We start from the raw sequence: 21082 nt of genomic DNA, 5'->3' as shown, positions 1-21082 counted from the left end.
ACGAAGTTTGAGTACCACTGTTCATGAGGAATTGTGTTGATGAAACGGTTCTCAAAATATGATTCTTGCACCAAAAGCCTCAGCATCACCGAGGAATTTGTTAGAAATGCACATTTTTGGGCTCCACCCCAGGCTTGGTGAATCATAATCTCTGAGATGGGACCCAGTTGTCTAAGAAATGGCCCAGGTAAAGAAGAAGTGCATTCTTAGTAAACCCAGAAAGACATTCAGAAATGCGAGAGAGGACTTTCTCAACACAGCATTGATACCATTAGGTAGAGCATTGCCTGGAATCAATTGCTCCACCCTGTGTGGCTTCTATCACCATATGGTCATGAATTTTGTTCTGGCTCAGCCTTAAAAGGCAGATCAGATTTTCCTTCTTGGGGAGGGGAGATCTGAGGGATGGCACACCTCAGACTCATGAATCCTCTGTGCACCTGGGCCCTGACTCATAGACTTACTCTTTGGGCTATGGCATTGACTCTAGACCAGTGGTTCTCAATCTTGGCTTCCTATTAGAATCACTTAGGGAACATTTAAAAATCTCAATGCTCAGGCCAAACCCCAGACCAATTAAACCAGAATCTCTCAGAGTGAGAACCAGATATCAGTATTTTTGCCTTCTCAAATGATTCCAAACTTCGAGCACATTTGAGATGCCAATTGAACACTTTCTATAAAGTCAGATAGATAGGGTTTGTACAGAGGGAGAAAAGGTAATGGGACATGCAGAAGGTTTGAAAGCAAATGCCAGTTTGGTAATCAGCATAAAGTTTGGTACGGCTACAACCTGTAAGCTTTTGATTCTGTGCCAGTGCCAATTCGTCCCCTAAGTTTTCTTAGATCCTTCAACCAGAAGCCATCTTTGCAGGCTCCGCATTTCTATAGCACTTTGAATCTAATCTAACATCTGCCATTTCTATTATATGGTAGATGTTAGACTAGCCCTTGTATTATAGCCCTTTCCCCCACAATACCTACTTTGGGAGTAGGTATCCAAAGATATAAATTTAATTGACATATATTAAATGATGTGGAAATGTCATGGAATGTAGAGGTAATCCACAGCAAAGCATCCTGGCACTTTGCCCTCAGTCTCACAGCAGGACTTCCTAGCCAATATGCTTCAAAACCTTCCACAAGTGGATTAATAACTCCAGACTCCAAAGTCTTTATCTGACAAGAGAGACAAATCCTTAGAGCAAAAGTCTGGGCGGATGACCTAAGCACACATTCTGGAATACTGAACATCCAAAGTATTGAGGACATAGCTCCAAGGTGAAGCTTTTCCATCAGTGGAATAAGCCAAATAAGTGAGGTTTGGTGGAGCAAAGTAATAAGAGCATGATTCTTTGGGGTCCCTTGGAGTTCCAGAGCCAAGGCTGTTTATGGCCAGAGTGGTCAAACCCAACAAAATGAGTGAAGGAATGAGCACGAAACTCTGGCATCCTCCTGGGCCTAGTGGTGATTCCACAGAAAAACCTTCTTGGGGAATTCATATCAGCTGCACGATAAGTGTTCTTTCCTGTTGCCTTTCCCTCTTGCTAACCATCGCAGTGGCCAGGGAGACCTGGGTGAGATTGCTACAAGCACTAGGAGACCACAAGAATGTTTCCAGGAGGCAGGCTGGAGTCAAGGATCCAGTGCATAAGCTCTCAGGAATCCTTGTGAGAGTGTGAAGCCAAGGAACAGGAAAGAAGGGAACACCTTGGCTCAGAAGGTATTTAAGCGGGAGGAGAAACAGAGGAACAGGAAAGCCTCCAGCTAGTCCTTTGGAGCCTGGCACCCACTTCTGTCAGCTTTCCCATTCCTAGACTGACGCTCATTGCTTAAGTCCTGGGAGTACTGGATTTATTAAATTGCCTCTTTGTTCAACTCTTGCAAAAAAAAAAAAACTTAGACCTGAAAACCGTTTGACGTGTTGGGATATTTGTCTGCCATAGTAGATGAGGAACCTAAGGCTCAGTTGTGCAAGTTTACAGCGTTGGTAAACTGACCGAGGCAGAATATAAGTACAGCCATTCCAACAATTCTCTGGGTCCTGTAACGATCTCCCCTGCACAGAAAGGTGGGCTATTCACTGTTCCCGTGTCCCTACTCCCTGCCCCAATGCACAGACACACACCCATACAAAGTGGGATGAGAAACAAGGGTGGGACCTTCTCTAAGAGAAGGAGCAGTAAGCAAGCTTTGATTCCAAAGGCCCAGGGTTGAGTCCTTCCTTCGCTTTTTCACAGCTCTATAAACGTGGACTAATCACTTTTCTCCTCAGGCCTCCCAACGGAGCCAACGGGCCCTCTAGGGCTTTCCTCACAGCCGGAGAGGGAGCTTCCATGTGAAGGTGAAGGACGCTGCAAACTGCGAGGTCACGGACAAATTTCAGAAAATGATGAAAGCCCTATCCTCGCTAAGCCGGCTTTTCTTCCTCTCTAAAAAGGGAGTAATCATGTCCATTCTGCAACCTCGAATGGACCCCACGCGTCAGGCTCTGGCGCCCCCGGGCTGGCCGCCAGCGGGGCTGGCTCTCTGGCTGGCACTGGGGTGTGAGGGCCCTGGCCTCCTGGCGGCTGCAGCCGGGAGCCTGCAGGGCGCGCGCTGAGCGCCGGCGGCGAGCGGCGAGCAGAGGTTCGGGCAGCAGGAGGAGCGTGTGAGCTGTGGGCGTCCCTTTAAGAGCGGCCGTCCGAGCCGGCCTCCGCCTCTCAGTCCGCCGAGCGCCGCCGGTCACCTGAGGCTCTCGGGTCAACCGGCAGGCGGCGGGGCCGGCGATCTCGCCCGCGGAGCCGAGAGACGGGGCCTGGACGCCAAGTGCCCAGAGCCGACTGCGAGCGTGGCCGGCCGGCGCCCGTCCGCGGCGGAGGATGCGGGAGCGTATCTGGGCGCAGCTGCCTATGCTGCTGCCCTGGCTACTGCTGCCGCCGCCGCTGTGGGGCGGCCCCCCGGACGGCCGGTGCTCGGAGCGCGAGCCCGAGCCCGGGCCTCTGCAGCCCTTCGACCTGCTCTACGCCAGCGGCGTGGCCGCCTACTACAGCGGGGACTACGAGGTGGCCGTGCGCGACCTAGAAGCGGCTCTGCGCAGCCACCGGCGCCTGCGGGAGATCCGCGCCCGCTGCGCCCGCCACTGCGCCGCGCGCTGCCCGCTCGTGCCCCCCGGCGCTGGCCCAGGGGCCGAGCTGCCCTTCTTCCGCGCCCTGCTTGAGCGGGCGCGCTGCTACCGCAGTTGCCAGAGCCAGCGCCTCGGGGGCCCCGCGTCCCGCCACCGCGCCAGCGAGGATGTGCGCAGCGACTTCCAGCGCCGAGTGCCCTACAACTACCTGCAGCGGGCCTACATCAAGGTACCCAGAGCGCACACCTCACGCCCCTCGCTGCCCTGGGATGCGCTCCAGCCCTCCCCGCGGCTCCCGTCTCTTGGCCGGCGCGCTGCTCCTTAGCGAGTCTGACTGGGTCTCCTTTAACGGTTCTGTCTCATGTGTGGATCTACATAGCTGGTGGCCCGAGCTCTGTAACCAACACTCGATGAATTTGGGCAAGCCATTAGCTCTTTCGGCATCCACTTCTCTCTCAAAAAGAGGACTGTACTGATAAGACGTTTAAAGTACCCATTCAGCACTAATGTCTGAACGTTGGTAGAGCCGGGTCTAGTATAAGGTCTCCTCTCGCTTCATTCCCTGGTCTTCACCCAGTTTCTCTTCCATCTCCGCTCCCTCATCCCTCCTACAAGCTAGTCTGCACCTTTTCTTTGAAGTTTAAAAGAGAGCGGTCTCAAAACAGCAGAGTTAAAAGTAGACTTGCTCCAAAACCCATCCCTCTGTCTTTTCCCCTGCACTTAGCACAAAAAGGGAAGATCAAAGGTTAAAGAGGAGGTATGCATGGAAGAGGTGAATCTGTGTGAGGCAGTCTCACTAAAAGTACCCAAAGTGCTGACTCTTTCTCCTTTGATAGAAGGCTTCCAGTTTCTGGAGGTGAGCATCGGACTGAGTTATTCACCACCAGATGCTCCCTCTTTCTGGTTTTACTTTTGTGTATTCAACTTGCCTGAAGTTAGTGCCAGGAGGCAGACAGTGTATATTGACATCTTCCCTACATTCACAGTTTTAAAGATCTAAGTGAATGCTTCACTTAGATGATGGCAGAGAGAATTTAGCCCGTGTTCCTTAATCTCCCACTCTCACTCATCCATTTGCTCTGAACTTACACTTTCTCCCCCTTCTGCCTTTCTATGTCAGTATATCAATGTCTGTTCTCCAGCTGTTGGAGAAGTGGCAGCTTTGGGGGTTGGTTGGTTGGTCATGCCAGCCAATGGACCAGACTGCATTTCTGGAGTGGTGAAAATACACACCAGGTGCTGATATTCTAATGTCTTTTGCAGCTCATCCCACAAGGTCTCTGAGCTCACAGTTGGTAGGGCTCTCTGCAGATTTGCAGTTTTGGGTAGAGTTCAGGAAATCACAACTGTAACTAACTCTTTAACTCCCAGTGCTCTGGCTAAGTTGCTAGATTTAGTATCTTGGGCAAGAAATAAGGAGAAAGCCTGAATCCTTTCCAGGATTTGTCTTCTATTTGCTTGTGCCTCCTGAAGCATTTGCTGAGGCATGTATTAAGTATAAATCTGCTTTCTTTTAAATGAGTGGCACAGTTTTTGGTGGTCTTTAGAGAAATCAGTCAGTAGCAGGCAGAGAGGGGCTTGTGAGTACCCGATAGCTGAAGATATATATACTAAGCTAGTTCCCAGAGCAGAATGTGGGTGGTCGGGTTTGGTCCCCCTGTAATACTGTCTTCCCAGGAGTCTCAGATGTGAGGTTGGTAGTCCTGTTGATTGTTCTGTCACACATCTCGGGCACATTTTCCTTTCTCAGGTCTGGAAAAGGAATGCATATTTATTTTCACTCCTATAAAAATAAATAACCACGAGGTAACTCTCAAAATGTGAGTGTCTTTGGTTCTGTCATTACACTTGCTTCACTGCTAATGTTAACATTGATCATTCTCCTGCTCCCATCTCCTGGTTGGAGGTCAAAGAAGATGAAGCCATAGGTTTAACATGCCTCAGTTTTTTTCAGTGAATTGATTATAGGAGAGAGTCACTCACAGGTAGCTCTGTGGGTGAACTACTGTCTGTGGTCTGATGAACCAATGAAGTTTAAGAAGTCCTTTCAAAATTATGTGAGTTCATGTGCCAATTTCTGTTTTACTGGCAATGTTTCTGAGAGCAGAACAAATCTTGCATCTGCTTCCTGTTCACCTCCGCTCCGATAGGTACAATTTCTACATAATTGATCATCTCTTAAGGAGGAAATCTTCTTACCCCTTTGGAAATTCATTTTTGATGGGTTGGAGTTTACAGGAGCATCTTTATGAACATCGAATAAGGTGTTCCCTCCCCGCAAGAATGCCACAATTTTAGCCTTTGCTTGGCTTCTTGGGAATTTCACTCATAAATACACACACACACACACACACACACACACACACACACACACACAATCTTCTGAGAGCAAAACAAAACTCGCAAAATAACAGTATCTTTGGGCTCTGACAGGTTTGAATCCTAAAGTGTCCATTCCCTGAAGATAGAGGGGTTCCCTGCATATACCTGCATATGATCATGGTACCTTGTGTTGCTTACTTACTTTGGACATCAGTGATCCAGTCTGTATTTGAAAAGAATAATCCTGGGCCAGATTGAATTCAGTGAGGACTTTGTAGCCAAGATTTGAGAATTGTGAATCCTGTAATATGGTCAGAAATAGCAGACTTCCTAGAGATAAGGAAACACATTTATTCTCAGCTAGGGGTTTGCAAACTGTAGAAGCTCTTGGGCGATGCTCTTCCTCCCCCAAATCCCAGTTAGTGAGCTACTGATGGAAGCGGATTCTTTATGCTAGAGTGTTGGAAGGGAAAGATTGAGAATTGTGAAATCTAAGGCCCGCTGAGATCAATTTCTCATTTCACAGATGAGGAAAGGGAAATCCAGACAAGGGAAGGGGCTCACCCAGTGTCACATATGATTTGATTTGATGAATTGAGCACAGGACTGGGAGTCCGGGGTCTGGGCTCTGCCAGTAATTGGTCGTGCCTGTGCACATCCACTGTCCCGTGGAGTCACCTCAGGTCCCAGGGAATGCTGTGTCCCCAGGGCTGTCCTTTTGCCAGATTTGGACAGCTCCAGGAATGAGTCAGTCCTTGTCCTGTGGGGTAACAGACACTCACTGCATTTATCTTAAGGGCTATTCTGTAGAATCTTCCTTAAGCCCTGGCATGCTGGGAAATCCTCTGGACAGCTACGAGGTGGTAGTTCCACTTAGATCCTATCCACACTTTTTTGTTTAAAGGCAGGGTGAGACTCTTCAAACTTTCAAATTTTATTATTTCAGATTGTAAGATATAACTCATGATTCACAGCCTAAAACCTAAGATAAAGCTTTTATCAGAGCGGTCTCTCCTCGGAAACCTTCGCTGGTTTCCCCTTGCTTCTGTATAGAGCCCACAGTGTTGAATACAGCACCCCTCAGCCTGGCTGCCCCTTAACTTTACAGACCCAGTCTCCTCCCACTCTGCCATCCTTCAGCTAGAGGGAACAATGGATGCTTAATCTTATGTGTCTGACACTTCTGCACATCTGGGTTTATTTATTCTTCTTTGGGAGACATGTAGGCTCTGGCATGGGGTCGATCTGGGATTGAACTTTAGCTCTTCAATCTCTAGCTCTGTGACTGCGAGCAAATCACATAAACTTTGTAAGCTTTAGTTTCCCCATCTGCAAAATGGGGAGATAACGGGACCTACCTGATTGGTTTAGGTTTAAGAGAGGATTTATATAAAGCACCGGGGACAGGGCCCATTTCTGTTTCCAGAAACACTGGAGATGTATCTCTTATTATTATTAGTTATAACAGTAGGTTTTCCCACCTTCTCCTCTATGTGTTCAAATGGTAAGTGTACTAGCACAAATATACCTATTTCTGTGAGATCCTCTTTCACTCTCTCTGCAACTCCCAACAATCCATCATTTCTCGCTCCTCTGAATGTCCACAGTAAAGAATATGTTCCTCTCATATCATGTTTCACTTTTAACCTTGTTTTGGAGAAATTCATATATTTGTTCATCACTTAATGTGAGCTCCTTGAGATCAAGAATGGTCACAGGCATTTTTGCACCTCCTAAAGTAGGAGTTTCCAGATCTGGAAGATCAGCAGATGGATGATTAGTATGAATCCCCTGGGCATTAAAAATGTGATTTCAAATTGGAGATTTAGGTTCAGTAGGTCTGAGTTGGGTCTCAGCATTTATATTCCCCTCAAATACCTAAAACGGGGGGCAGTAGCAGTAAATGCTCAGTGTATGTTTGTTGAATGAATGATAGTTTGGTTGTTCGTGTATGAAATATTGTTGAAAAAGATTTCTGTGTGGCGGCAGGAGGTTTTCTCAGATTAGTTATTTGGTTTCCTGACTGGTCAGTTGGGGGAGAAAGTTATAGAAGGACTGTAGATTGCTTGACTTTTCACTCTCTTCTACTTGCAAGTTCCGGCTAATGTTGCAAACCTCCTTTCCATCCCCCTCCATTTTTTTTTCTAATTTAATCCTTATTTCCTAAAACTATGCTTCGGAAAATTCTTGACACGCTGTGCCTGTTTTATGTACAGTTGTGGAATTTAAACAAACGTAAGTGAGATTCTTTTCTTTTTTTTTAATCTGTGTACTTTATAATCAGGAATACTTTGACAGTATCTGTTTTTCTTTCAGTGTTCCCAACCATTTAGTTAAAGAAAAAAAATTAAAAAAAAAAAGACAACCAGTGCTGCTTATTTATGTTTTTTACTTAAAACAAGCTTGCGCCTCCATGTTTTGTTTCTAAGTTGGTGCTTTGTGCTCTGTGACCTTTGTTTTTCTTCTTAAGATTGGTGGTGGGGGGGGAGGAAATGCAATTAAGTTAGGCGATTCTATCTTCCTCCTAGAGTCAGCTCCCCAAACTTCCTTTTTCTTGACCATAATTTATTTTATTAGTGGTTTCTAGAAAAGAGAAAAAGTAAGTTCAAGGATTTTCCTCGCCCTTATTCTGCTTTATCAACTTCTTTCTCTTTCTAGATGAAGGCCTTTAAAAAAGTTTGAAACGTAGGCCACATGACATGATACATATTCTATTAGTTCAGAATAAAAACTTTTCCCAAATCCAATATTTAAATCTCTTTTTACCTATATGTAGACTATGTACATTTTGTCCCCAAATTATTTCAAATAGGAAGTGGATTTTATGTCTTCATGAAATAGTTGTTTTGAAGTTTCCTAGTGGTTATTTCCTCAAGGGATGAGACTTTTTTTTTCTTCTTACATTTGGAAGTTTTCTTTCTTTTTTTTTTTTTTGAGCTTGAATCATCAAAATCCACTAGTCATCATCTTTCTGTCCCATGCCTTAGGAAGGAAACCTGGGAGCTTCTTTGTGTAGCCAGCATTTAGTTCCTGTGTGCTAAGGAGATAGAATTTCTATTGTTTCCTTCCAGGAGGCTGACCATTTGAAAGCCCAGTCAGCTCTTTATCAGTCATGCATTGTGATTACAAACAGTCAGTGCTACAGCAGCTTAAAATTCAATTAGATGAGGGAAGCACTTGCTTACAGGTTTTCTCCTATCTCAGTCTGGCGAAACAGGTATTCCTTTACAAGTTTTAATAAAAGAAAGTAATAAACTGCTTGTCTCCACAGATCCCATCTCTGAGAACCAAATGTATTCTGTCACGAATATCATTTGCTCAGTGATAAACTCCAAAGGGATAGGTGTGTGGTATTCTTTTGGGAATGTTTGATAAAATGTCAGTTTGCTTCGTGGATGGAGTTTGAAAATTCTGAAAAGTGCATGAGTTCACCTAAAATGAAAACTGATTGGATTTGGTGTAATAATGGTTCTTTTGTATTACTAAGGAATTGAGAAAACTTGGGTGTCTTAGAATCCCAGATCTTAGAGAGCTGGAAGGAACTCCAAGAGAGCATCTTGTTCAACCCTCTCTCTCCAAGTTAAATAATTGGTTTGGGGCAGTGAAGCAGGAGTGAGAGAGGGAGGGATAAGTATTTTCCTTAAGAAATGCAGTCTTGCAAGGGTGAGGAGTGATAATTATTAAAACGGTAAAAATGCTACAGCTTGAAGGAACCTCAGAAATCATGAAGAAGTCTATCCCTGTCACTTAACAGCTGATGACACTGGCCTCAGAGGTTCCATGACAAATCAAGGAGGGTGAGCAAGCGGAACTGGTTTGGAATGTAAGTATTTTAATTTATAGTCCAGTGTTTTTTCCGGACTCTGTGCAGTGGGTATTGCTACCTCCTGAGGGGCAGTCTGGTGAATCAGTGATGCCACTGAGACCTGCGGTGGACCTGGTACCTCCAGCGACAGTGCAGATACAAGGCCCTGTTTCCTGCACTACCCCACCCACCCTGCATTTTCATTCACGTGATATGTTGGCCACTTAGCCAAGAGTCACTTGTCTGGTGGAAAATTTTGCATTTCTCATTAGGAAAAATAATTTCTCCTGTCTTTTTTTCCATTCAGCTTTTCTCCTATAATTCTTTTTCTGTCCTTTTATGCATCCCTCCTTTCCTGCTGTCTGACTTCCTAGCTATGTAATTTCCATGAGAGCTGGCCCTCAGTTGCCAAATGGCCCAAACACATCTTTAAAAAAAAATGATTTGTAGTCAGCCTTCTGCACGGTATGTTTCAGTGCCGTGTGTGTGATTTTGGGGGTTTAGTACTGAGGAGAGCTGCAGGCTATAGTCAGAAGAAGCTGATTTCACTTGACCACACCCCTCTCTGCTTTACTTTGTTTTCTATACTTATTTCTCTCTTTCTCTCCTTTCACATTCCGTGTCTTACTGATGATCTACACAGTGAAATTACATCTGCAAAGGAGAGGGTTGTTGGGATCAATCAAGGGAGGAGAGAAGTAGGTAGTGGTAGAGGTAATGTTAGGGCTTTGGTTCTAATAAAATGAAGGCCATACAGCTTCTTATTTAATTTGCTCCACAGACATAGGCATCTACTATGAAATTCTTTTTATGTCCCTTTTCCCCATATGATTTGTGCATGAGTTGAGCGTATGTTGGGAAAGATATTCATTTCCCTCTCCTCTCGGCTCCCCATCTTTCTGCAACTGCTCCCTGCCACGTTCATAGAACATTTGTGTCCCCATCCTCCCATTTTAAAGATGGGAAAATAAAATCTGAAAAAGAATCAAGTTGTCCAAATTTATCCAGCAATTTAATGGAAGAGTCAGGATTAGAATCTAAGAACCCCAATTCCCACCTCTGTGACATTGCTGATGACCACTATTTGTAAGACACACACTGAAAACACAAACGTAACAAAATGAATTTGACACACATAGCATGCCAGTTACATTATTTGCCAAATGGGATAGACCCTGAAAATAAAAGCTACCTTATGCAATGTTATTCCTTGCACTACTATTCTGCCCATTTCTGGGAAAAATTCATAAACAGGCCCCTGGATTAACGCTATTCCCCCAATAAATCTAATGAAAATGAATGAGGCAAAGAATCTTCTTTGGAAGGGAAATGAAGGTATAAGAGCCAGAAGGAGGGAGATCCAAGAAGTCAGATTTTCCAGAAGTTCGGGGCTATCAGAATGATCCTGCTGGAATTCATTATCTACAAATAATGGGTTGAGTTTTTGTGCAAGTAATGAGACACTGCTGAAGATTACAGTGTAATTATACTGGAACTCTGGAAAAGGAATGGAGAAAAGCAAAAGATATAATAAAATAAATAAATCTAAAACAAAACAGAAATTGTTAACAAACCCTGAATCACAGGAAAGTTAATTCAGCCAATTTTGATTTATTCTTTCTGCTTGAATGCTAAATTTTTAGTTTTCACTTCGTCAAGATTAATAAGCTTGCACAAAAAAATCAACACATAATTAGGACACCAGACACAGTGAATTACCTTAAAGCCAGATTTGGCTGTTTTCAAAAATGATCTCAAATTATAGTATCAAAGATTAATCCAGAAGACCATAAAAAAATTATTTCCCCACTGAAGTAAGAATTATTTCTTAGTAATATTTTTCAGATTGAATCCAGGATCAACAATCAGCATTTGATTGTAGTACAAGGCATTTAGAAATGCCACTAGGGACAGAGACTTTTCACAGACAATTATTGTTTCAATAGGATGATCAAGGGCTCAGTTACACAGTGGAATCTGCGGGTATTTGGGTCAGTAGGCATTTAAACTGGAGTTTCTCAACTTTGACTTACTGCTATTTGGGATGGATAATTCTTTGTTGTGATGGGCTGTCCTGTGCATTTTAGGACGGTTAGCAACATCCCTGGCCTTTACCTACTCAACAGCAGTAGCAACACACTTCACCTTGCTTCTAAGCTGTGACAACCAAACATGTCTCTATACATTGCAAAATGTCTCTTGGGGTCAAAATCACCCCACATTGAGAACCACTGATTTAAACATGTAGCCATGTTTAAGATAACTGGGCATTGACATTAGACAAGGACAAATCAAGTGTTGGACAACCCATATGCTAGATGGCAGTATACCCACTGATGAATCATGATATTTATGAAAAAGTTTGGCTATAGCTTCATATCTTTTATGAGGGGAATTCCACTGGAAATAGAGCCTCTTTCTGCAAGATGCAAATCACTGGGCTTATATCCCTTAGCTGGTCCTGCCCGTGGCTGCGCTGATTCAGCCAGAGTATCTGACTTCTCTCTACTTATTATCTGAACATGACAGGACAGGTTACTTTAGCAATACAAACTAACACCTTTCAATTGCGAACTCCAAACTCCAGAATTAATGTGTTTTTCATTCAACTTGGAAAGTACCCGAACTCAGTCATGTAAAAGTAATCCACTGCAACTTTTGGTTTTCTTGGGGTTAGTTCTGTATCACATATACTCTTAGAAAGCAGCTTGACTCAAACCCCAAATGCCATCTTATAGAAGGCTGGAAAGTGGGGAAAATGGGAGAGGGTCAGAGGAAAGAAGAAATGATTGTGAGATTGAGAGAGAGTCAGAGGGTGTCTCAGTCCTTTTGGGCTGATATAACAGAAGACCATACGCTGGCGGCTTATGAACAACAAACATTTAATTCTCAGAGTTCTGGAAGCTGGGAGGCAAAGACCATGGTGCCTGCAGATATGGTGTCTGGTGAGAGTCTTGCTTTGCTCTGACCTCACACTGCAGGAAGGTTTCTGGAGCCTTTTTTATAAGGGCATGAACTCCATTCATGAGGGCTCTGCCTTCATGACCTAATCAGCTCCCACATGCCTGCTTTCTAATACCTTGGGGACTAGGTTTCAACATATGAATGTTGGGGGGACACAAACATTCATACCATAGCGGAGGGAGATGCAGAAATAGATGGAGGAAGATGAAGAGATGATAGCAAAAATTAGGTAAAGGAAGGCAAGAACAATAAATCAAAAAGTCCAAGCAGGACTCCACATGTGAAGGGAGTTTACACAAAACAAACATGGGGGAGGAGATATGGGGATATATGTATATGTAGGGCTGATTCACTTTGTTATACAGCAGAAACGAACACACCATTGTAAAGCAATTATACTCCAATAAAGGTGTTAAAAAGCAAACAAACAAACAAAAAACAAACATGGATGTTGCATCCTCTGAAATCCATGTCTCTGTAATAAAACCAATCATCCGGAAGCAGATGTTGGTCTTTCTTCACTCCTGTAATGCCAAAGGCCCCATACTTGGCTGAGATGTTTCTGCCTTGATACAGCCCAGGGTAGCAGAGCCACTCAGTTTCCTGGTGAAACAGAGAAGGAAGGAATGGCTTTGGGGCAGATTCCACATGCACAACAGTGAATATTTACCAACTGTTAAGGGAAATGCCACTTTGCCATTTCAGGTTTCTTTGAAATCCTAGGTGTAGCCCAATGTTCCCCATTTCTTCATTTTGCAATAGGGGAAACTGATTAAGTGGTTACATGGTATGTCTGAGATCACACAGCTAGTCGGTAATAGAGTCAGAATCTGAATCCAGGTTTTTCTGATGACAAAACTGGAGTTCTTTTTTACTTCTCACACTTCGGGTTTTGACATGGAACAGGCTTATATTCAAAAGAGTCCTGCCTTTTATTAGTTATGGGACACTGGAAAAGTTCACATGTATGAACCTGAGTTTCTTATCTGGAAAATGGGGATAATCACCCCACTTCACTGGCTTCTTGTGAGAAGTTAATTTAAAAAAAAGTGTTGTGGGCTTACTTAGGTCAGCATTGACACAGAAGTACAGTTGACCCTTGAATGACATGGGTTTGTGCTATGGGGGTCCATGATTTTTTCAGTAGTAAATACTACAGCACTATATGATCCCCAGTTGTTGAATCCACAGATTCAGAACCGTGAATAAGGAGGACCAACTGTAAATCATATGTGATTTTCAACCATGCAGATGTTGGTACTTCTATCCCCCCATGTTGTTCAAGGGTCAACTGTACTTATTCCTTGCCTCATAGCTGCTATGGAGAGAGAAAATTTGTAAGGGAATATGAAAGGCAAAGAATAGATAGGCAAATATATCATGATAAACTGAGACGATAATTACATGTACAGTAGGTAGAGAAAACTTGGGGACACACAAAACAGGAACTTTACCTGCTCAGTTGGAGCTACTGACTTCAAGTTTGATTCTCTAGACATTGGAGCATATGCTTAGCAGTCTCCTTTCACCATCAGACTAAAACAAGTCATCTTCTTAATGAAAACTTGGGATTGCTGTTTGCTGTTTTGAGAAAAGTCCTTTTGCTCTCTCCCCTTTACATTCTCTAACCCTCTGATTTCACAATTTCCTGAGATTGTGGCCTCTTCTTTGTATTTTTCAAAAAATAGACTCTGTTCAAACACATTCCAAACCTTCACTGTTTCCTATTAACAGATAAAATCTCTTCCCACAGACCAACACATCTTGGGAATTTTAAACCCCTTTAAACCTCTTCACTACCCTGATCTCAGGTACTCCTGGGAGATGGCCTAGGTGTGGGAATCAACAAACATCTCATCACAGATACCAAAAATAAGACTGCTTCTTGTATAACAGTCAGGCAAGTGGAAGAGTAGCTCAAACAAAAATATAGTGAGTTATGAGTCCAGGAATCAAGCAATTTAGGCCCTGTCTCCAATGGTGGCACTAATGCCGTGAGGTCACCATTTGGACAAGGGCACAGTTGGACCAGATGGTTTATAAGAACTCTGCTACCTCTGCCTGAAATTCTAAAATACTTTAGTGGACTGGTACACTGTGAGTCAATCATCTACCTATGGAAAAGAAAAATGATGAGATAAGGTAATGGAATACAAAGCAGTATAATGGAGATAAAGGAAGTTTAAAAGGTCAAAAGAAAGGAGGTGCTTTCAGTGTGTCTGATGCTCTAGTCCTCGCCTTTGGACAATCAGTCATTTTAAAGTAAAGGTTGAAGAAGGACACACTAATGTTTAATTTGGTGGTACTTTAAGAGGTACAAGATAAACTAGGGCACATTCAGGAAGGACAAAAACATATAGATAAAAGACTCAAAACTATGTTTTATGAGAAACAGTTGAAATAGGATGAGTAGACTAAATAAAAAAAGAGGTTTTAAAAAGATCGTTATCTGAGACAATTGTTCTTGATCTTTATGGCACCTAGGAATTGAACACGTAGGCCCAAGTAACAGAAGTTACAGAAAACAGGACCTTGGCTCAGATATGGAAGACTTTCCTTACACTGACAGCTGTCAGATATAATACACAGCCCAGAAAGAAGGTGTTCAAACATAAGTCAGGCAAATGCCTAAACAGGGAAGTTGCATTTAAGGTTTAAACATTAAAGCAATGTTGAGATAGATAAGATTTAACATGTTCTCCAATCCAGAGTTAATAAGACTCCATGATCTTATGAAATGAAAATGTCTTATACCCACAGATGGTGTATCATTAAAGACTTTTCCATTAAAGACTTTTTCTCTATCCTGCTTCTTAATTCTGGCTAATGTAATCTTAGACCATGGTCACCAGCACACTCCCTATAAATAACTTACATAAGGCAAAAAAGAAAAAAAAAAAAAACAGTGCCAAGGCCTTAAAACACACACGGAAACACACACACACACACACACACACACACACACACACACACACACACACACACGGAATATTTAGCAGTAACAATATCCATATGTATGATCTGCACCAGTCCTTTGATTTCTGGCTCAAGTATCTCTGAGATAACATCTGAAAAGGATTTAATTGCATAGTACCAGTGAGAGTTTTAGGTTAAATGGGTAACGACTGATCAGAACAAACACGCTTAGGAATTGAAAGTGGGTGCACCTCTCTTAGCGAGTGTATTATGGTATACTCAGAAAACCCAATTTCATTCACAGAGCCTTGGCGCTGCTAATTTGCTTCGTTTGCGTGCTATCCAGAGGCTAAACTGAAAACCTTGCCGTATTCCACACTGTAGTTCAGTTATCACACCTTTTGCTAATGTCCATTCTGGTCAGTTTCACATATGAGTTGCTAGGGGGTCTGCCCAGGTCATCATATTTAAGAACATTTAAAGGATATTAAATGTTCCTAAAGAATGTTTAAAAAATCCCTTTATCTGGCTCCCTCTCCTCTGAAATTATTTTCTTACTCACTAATTGGGAGGGGGAGGAGTGCCTGCTACCCTTGGGGAGGAGGGGAGTAGAAGTCCAGGCTCCCTGCCCTAGGAGCTGACCAAGGGCAGGGGGCAGCAAGATTTTTTCCCCCTGGTGTTTGGCTGGAGTTGGGCAAGTATGATCACAGATGTTTCTATTTTGCTATGCCTCACTATTTCGGTTCTTTAACTAAAGGGAGCATGCTTTGGGGGGGCCTTTTTTGTGTCTGCTCCCATTGGTATGTCCAGGTTGCAGGCAGAGTCCAATCAGGGATATAAGGGAGACAAGAAGAAAACCCAGGAAATTCACCTCTGTGTTCAAGGGGCAGGTCCTTAGCCCGTCTGCCTCTTCATGCCACCGTTCAGAATCTTCCTGTGTCTGTCCGGAGTTTTTAGGTGTGCTCAAGAGAAGGTCTAGGGAGAAATGAATTTACTCCATCTTGTTCAGAATCAGAAGTCTTCATGCAGATTCTTTAAGTGATCTTTAAATTATAGTGATGATGATGATGAATACAATTTGAGTGGACTTTATTTAAAAAAACTCGAGGTAATCTTTGTTACCAATGCTTTACTGCAAAAAGCTACAGAGAAGCCTTTCTGATCTCTAAGAAAAATCTCTAGTCAAATCTCATCACCACTTCCACCACAGCTGGGTTTATGTTAATGAGGTGACCTTTGGAAAGCACCTAAGGAGGGGGCTGGTTGCTGGGGAAACCAGCGCTGATTGGGGGGTTGGAACTTTCAGTCCCACCCTCTGATTTCCAGGGAGGGGAGAGGGGCTAGAGGTTGAATCAGTCGCCAGTGGTCAATGAGCTAATCAATCATGCTTGCATAATGAAGCCTCCATAAAACCTCAAATGAATGGGATTTGGAGGGCTTCTGGATTGGTGAGCATGTGGAGGTGCTGGGAGAGTAGGGCATTTGAAGAGGGCTTGGAAGTTCCCAGCCCCGTCCCCATACCTTGCCCTCTGTCTCTCACCCATTTGGTTGTTCCTGAGTTATATCCTTTTATAATAAGCCAGTGATCTAGTGAGTTAAACAAAAAAAATCTCACCACCACTAAATCAAACCTAAGTAGATCAACTGGACTGTGCTATGGTTCATATAAGGTTGTTAAGTCTTTCCTTAGAGATGTAAAAAGTCCCAGCCCTTTATAGCTGAGTTGCCACCCGCCTGCCCTTTCACTTATTTATAGGTCCATAGAGGAGACCCCTCTGGAATACTGTGATTTAACTCTTCATAAATAAGTAAGTATGTGATCATTCTGGTTCATTTTCCCAATAGGATATTTAATAAAGATTTACCTACCATGTTACATATGGGAAACCAATTTAATTTAGGGTTTAGAATAAGAAAAACGCTAAGTAACAATTCTCTTTTCTCTTTCTCACTGTCCCAAAATCCATATGACAGTCCCATAATCAATACTTCCTATGTTCCAGATTATTATGTGCAAGTCTTTGACCTCAACATGCACACATGGCTAACATCACTGATTTTTTACACTTGGTAGGAACTTGGTACTTGTTTGTTGAAATTGAACTGTCAATTCTCCTAAGGCATGAATTTATCCCTTTAATATACTCCATATAGTTAGGCATTTAAAAATGCCACTCTGTGCACTTGGTCATCATTTTTAAAGAGGACTCTTTCGTGAGGGTGCCAAGTTCGTAGGTCAATTTACGATTATTAATGTGAAGCTGGGTGGATGCACTAGAAACAGTGCTAGAGTAATGAGTTTGGAGACTGTGGCTCTAACTATAACTCTGGCACTAACTCTCTATGGTGATAAGATGATGAATTTCTCCTTTCTGGGCTTCAGTTCCTTCACTTATAAAATGAGGTGATTGGAATGTATAATCTTGAAAGTCTCTATTAACTTTAATATGTTTTAATGTTTGGCAGAATATTTCCTCAATAAAACAAGGTCATTAAATGTTAGTAAACTGTGAAACTCTCAGCAATTAAACTGTTTGCACTTCAATATGGCCTCAGTAAATACTCGTATCTTATGCTCAAACATTAAAAATTTTGATATTTAGACACTAAGCTTAGGCAATATAAAATACTGAATATATTGAAGAGGAAAGCCAAATAGGCAAGCTTTTTGCAATCATAGAAATAGTCTTTTTCAGCAGTGTCAGTGTCCTGAAGAAATATTTTGATCTCATCACTCAATTCAAAAACTGTATCTCTCTTTTCTAAATTCAGTGTTAGAAAAAGTGTTGTATTTACTACACAGTTCTGCAGACTCCCTTCTGAAAATTTGTAAGCTAATAGTTAAGATTCAATTTTATTCAACATTTTCGTTATTTCCTGTAATGACAAGGACAAGGACAATGACAATGTCAAGATCAGGATATAAAATGTCAATACCAACTGTTCTCTATGAATAAAGCAGGTTTTTTTGCGGTATGCGGGCCTCTCACAGTTGTGGCCTCTTCCGTTGCAGAGCACAGGCTCCGGACGCACAGGCTTAGCGGCCATGGCTCACGGGCCCAGCCGCTCCGTGGCATGTGGGATCTTCCCGGACCGGGGCACGAACCCGCATCCCTTGCATCAGCAGGTGGACTCTCAACCACTGCGCCACCAGGGAAGCCCAAATAAAGCAGTTTTTAAGTATCGACATTCAGGCAAGACCTCTTATTTGAAATGTACTTTTTGTTTGCTGCATAAAAAAATCAGTGCTCTATCATCCATTTGGATTTCAACATATCTTGTTCCAACACACGCATGTTCTGATTCACATAATATTATGAGTTGAACTGGAACATTGAAGTCTTTTTCATGATGCATGGGCTTTTAGTGATAAATGAACAAGTTATTCCTGACTTTTCCCTTACATATGTACCAGTTGACCAGATGTGATTCTTCTCTAGTGGATTATCCAACTATACAGTAAAATATAGTTATATCAAAACATATGATAGTAATTGTCCTTCCTCATTGTGTGTATTGTATTATGTGACATTTGGCAGTCATTTAAAGATGGAATTTTTCCAGAAGCTCATTCTTCTTTCTTTCTAGTCATAATATGTTATTAATTTTAGACTCTTTTTTATAAGCTTCTAGGCAGTAGTATTCAGTGTAATTATTTTTGCTATAAGGAGTGTAACTTTGCAAAATGTCTTTTTTTAATCAGTTATATTATTTTTAGTTCTGGTGTTTGTTACTGTTTTTATCTCTACTATCAGCCTTTGGTGAATCACTAAGGAACCATGTATCTTTTTCATTTTTTTATTTTTGTAAAATGGTACTATATCAAAACATAGCAATGATAATACAATTGAAAATTTAATAATAATAAACAACCTGTAAATGTTATAAAGTAAGAAAGATTAAATGCACCTTGATAACTGAATGGTAGCTGACAGAAAACACCCAGAGTAGTGCAGCAAAGAACTTGTATGGCCTTAAAAATGTCATGATTATTAAGACCATCATGGGATTTCTATGAAAATTGAAATCTACATTTTCAATTAAATGTAGTTTAATTGAACCTACATTTTCAATTAGTGCAGTATACCTTAACGAAATCACTTTTAAGTCTGAAACTGTTGGCGGTCCTTGTAATAAGCCATGGACGATGGATATATTTTAAGAAATATTGTTCTAGAAAGTAAATGAGATGGTGTTTTATGACCTTCCACAAGTTACTTAAAGCCTCTGTCTTTAAAACAGGGTTAAGTCCATAGGGGTGTTGTGAGGATTTCATGAGCAAATACCTGTCAGGCACCTAGAACAGCACCTGGCTCATAGTATAAGCACTCAGTAAATAATAATTGTTGCTGATGTTATATTATTATCAGTATTATTTTTCTAATGGGCTGCCTATCATCTATTATTCTGTCTTACATCTTGCTTATATAACTTAAGAAGAATTGTGACAATTCTAATTTTCAAACCTCACCTTCTTAATTTTTAGTTTTGTAGCATGAGATTAACTCTACCCTAGTGTTGTTTAAATCCTAAATGGTATACAGTCTGATTACAAAACAATAGACTGATTCCACAGATCCCTGAAAAAGTCTTTAATTTCTTTGAAACGATTTCCCTTTCTCTGAAATGGGGGATATGCTACAAATATTTACTCTATTTATGCAACAAGTTTACTATAAGGACCCAGGAAGGAATTTTAAAAATGTTCAAGTTCATACAAATGTAATGAAAAAGCAAGTAATTTCTTATTCATATAAGAATATGTATAATTTGTTAAATTGTTTTATGTCATAAAATTACTATTACTTGTTTATGTGTAGCTGATTCACTTTGTTAACATACCATTGTAAAGCAATTATACTCCAATAAAGATGTTAAAAAAAATTACTATTACTATAGTAATAAAAATTTCTCTTACATTTTTACCACACTAAGCTGCTTATTTTTTTATAGATAATTTTATTTTATTTTTTTATATCTTTATTGGAGTATAAATGCTTTACAATGGTGTGTTAGTTGCTGCTGTACAACAGAGTGAATCAGCTATACATATACATATATCTGCTCCCTCTTAAGTCTCCCTCCCACCCTCCCTATCCCACCCCTCTAGGTGGTCACAAAGCACCGAGCTGATCTCCCTGTGCTATGTGGCTGCTTCCCACTAGCCATCCATTTTGCATTTGGTAGTGTATATATGTCAGTGCTACTCTCTCACTTCGTCCCACTTCCCCCCCACCCGCCCCCCGTGTCCTTAAGGCTATTCTCTACGTCTGTGTCTTTGTTCCTGCCATGCCACTAGTTTCTTTTCTTTTTTGTAAGTATTTTATTTTATTTTTATTTTTATTTTTTTACATCTTTATTGGAGTATAATTGCTTTACAATGGTGTGTTAGTTTCTGCTTTATAACAAAGTGAATCAGTTATACATATACATATGTTCCCATATCTCTTCCCTCTTGCATCTCCCTCCCTCCCACCCTCCCTATCCCACTCCTCCAGGCGGTCACAAAGCACCGAGCTGATCTCCCTGTGCTATGCAGCTGCTTCCCACTAGCTATCTACCTTATGTTTGGTAGTGTATATATGTCCATGCCACTCTCTCACTTTGTCACAGCTTACCCTTCCCTCTCCCCGTATCCTCAAGTCCATTCTCTGGTAGGTCTGTGTCTTTATTCCTGTCTTACCCCTAGGTTCTTCATGATATTTTTTTTTTCTTAAATTCCATATATATATGTTAGTATACGGTATTTGTCTTTCACTTTCTGACTTACTTCACTCTGTATGACAGACTCTAGGTCTATCCACCTCATTACAAATAGCTCAATTTTGTTTCTTTTTATGGCTGAGTAATATTCCATTGTATATATGTGCCACATCTTCTTTATCCATTCATCCGATGATGGACACTTAGGTTACTTCCATCTCCTGATTATTGTAAATAGAGCTGCAATGAACATTTTGGTACATGAC

The 21082-nt window shown here is 41.8% G+C and overlaps 1 protein-coding gene across 1 annotated transcript in view; it reads left to right on the top strand.

Moving 5' to 3' along the window:
* The first annotated feature begins 2682 nt into the window (after positions 1 to 2682).
* P3H2 (prolyl 3-hydroxylase 2) overlaps positions 2683 to 21082 on the top strand; it is a 159643-nt gene continuing 141243 nt past the window's right edge. The window contains exon 1 of the mRNA XM_067738405.1: positions 2683 to 3335. Coding sequence (XP_067594506.1) covers positions 2862 to 3335 — 474 coding nt within the window. The 5' untranslated portion in view covers positions 2683 to 2861. The remainder of the gene's footprint in view (positions 3336 to 21082) is intronic.

This window comes from Pseudorca crassidens, chromosome 5, assembly GCF_039906515.1.
Source record: "Pseudorca crassidens isolate mPseCra1 chromosome 5, mPseCra1.hap1, whole genome shotgun sequence".
Taxonomy (NCBI): domain Eukaryota; kingdom Metazoa; phylum Chordata; class Mammalia; order Artiodactyla; family Delphinidae; genus Pseudorca; species Pseudorca crassidens.
The sequence above is the reverse complement of the archived record's forward strand: the minus strand, read 5'-3'. Positions and strand labels throughout refer to the sequence as shown.